Here is a 1,739-nt window from a genome sequence, read left to right as displayed (position 1 = left end):
ATATATTATGCTCAAAACAACGTCGTTTTGAGTTGGGTAATGATGTAGTTTTGAAGCCCAAAACGGTGTAATTTTGGAGTAAAAACGACGTAGTTTTAGTTGAAGATAAAATGGGTATAAAAAGTTAAAAGAGTCCAAAGTGAGAGAAAATCAAAGTTAAGATGGCCTAAGTTAGAATTTTGAAAATTCAGGGGGTTTGTCAAAATCGCTGAAACTTCAAGGGACTTTCTTAAGTTTCCCCAAAAATTTATGTCCCAAATGATATACACAAAAGAAAAAGAAAAAAAAATTAAAAAATAAACTCCACCATATCCAGGATTTGTCTTCGATTACTCAAATTACGCAATTTTGATCGTATTTCAGCATGGAAACTTTTAAAAATGTGATATATTTCAGTTGAAAATTGTGTATACTTTCATCACTTTTTTGCTCTCTATGTTGTAAAAAAAAAATTGACCTAAAAATTGTCTTTTAATTTTATAAAGAATATGCGTTTTTACAAAAGTGAAGAGAAAACCCTTTTAGGAAGATTTTTTTTTTTTTTTTTTTACCTCAATAATATGTCACAGTTTTAATAGATAAGATTTTTCATGCGTTTTGATACCTAAAAAGAGCTTACAATTTTAGAGAAATTATAAAGGACTCTATACGAAGATTGAAGATTCAAAAAAATTAGAAATACCTTTTTCCAATTGGCCATCCAGACAAATTGGCGACTTCCTTGAGGGCTTGCCTCCACCTGAGCATCTTCACGTCATCGGCGAACCTCTCTTCAAGCTTAGCCAGCGCTTTTTCAAAGCTTTTCCTCTGATGCCGTACATCGGACGGATCTACGTCGTAAAACACCGGCAGAACCAATTGTTTGTTTTTTTGCTTGCACTCGACGATCTTTACCAGCTCATCCAAGCACAACGCGGAAGACGCGTAGTTCTGAGAGAGCACGACGATCGAAACCCTCGAGTCTTCGATGGCTCTGAGAAGCGCCGGCGAAATTTCTTCTCCCCTTCTGAGCTGGTCGTCTGCGAAGGGGTTGAGGCCTCTTTGAAGCAAAGCGTTGTAGAGATGGGCAGTAAAGGCGTTGCAGGTTTCTTTGGCTCGAAAACTTACGAAGACATCGTAAATCCATGGAGGGGTGAGGGCGAAAGAAGAGGAAGAAGAGCGCCCTTGAAAGCTTGTCATGTTCGTAGCAGAGAGAGAGAGAGAGAAGGAAATGAAAGTCGACAGGAGAAGTGGAAGCTGCCACATCATAAAAAGAATGCTAATGAGAAATACAAAGCGTTTGTCAGACGCATTAAAATAAAAGGTAGGTAAATGTATAAATAAAATAATAATAATTATTATAATATGTTTAAAATTTGAGAAAAGTAAGCGTAACTTTATATTATCAACGTTTCCAAAACTACCAATTCTCTAAACTACGTATATAATTGTTAAAAGTCTTTTAAGATAAAAAAAAACTCTAAAAAATATTAATACGATAAAAATATTCTTATAAATTAGAAGGAAAAAAAAAATATAATAAGTCTGTGAGTTAACCCCTAAAATTTAAAACTCCTTGAATTTTTTTTTTTCAAAAATTTACTCCATGTGTCAATTGAAATAACAATAAAATCTTTGTCGTTAAAATTTTTTGACAACTATTAAGGCCACTCAAAACGCACCATTTTACTTAATTAAAATATTAATTTTTATTAATTTAATTTAAAAAATTAAATCTAAAAATTAAAAAAAAAAAAAAA

General features: G+C 32.7%; 1 protein-coding gene across 3 annotated transcripts in view; it reads right to left on the bottom strand.

Annotated features, from left to right (window-relative positions):
- LOC132184116 (TMV resistance protein N-like) overlaps positions 1–1,204 on the bottom strand; it is a 14,264-nt gene extending 13,060 nt beyond the window's left edge. For all 3 annotated transcript variants that reach the window (XM_059597624.1, XM_059597640.1, XM_059597633.1), the window contains exon 1: positions 683–1,204. In XM_059597624.1, the coding sequence (XP_059453607.1) occupies positions 683–1,179 (497 nt within the window). In that variant the 5' untranslated portion in view covers positions 1,180–1,204. The remainder of the gene's footprint in view (positions 1–682) is intronic.
- Between the last annotated feature and the right edge of the window lie 535 nt (positions 1,205–1,739).

Source organism: Corylus avellana, chromosome ca1 (genome assembly GCF_901000735.1).
Source record: "Corylus avellana chromosome ca1, CavTom2PMs-1.0".
Lineage (NCBI taxonomy): Eukaryota > Viridiplantae > Streptophyta > Magnoliopsida > Fagales > Betulaceae > Corylus > Corylus avellana.
The sequence above is the reverse complement of the archived record's forward strand: the minus strand, read 5'-3'. Positions and strand labels throughout refer to the sequence as shown.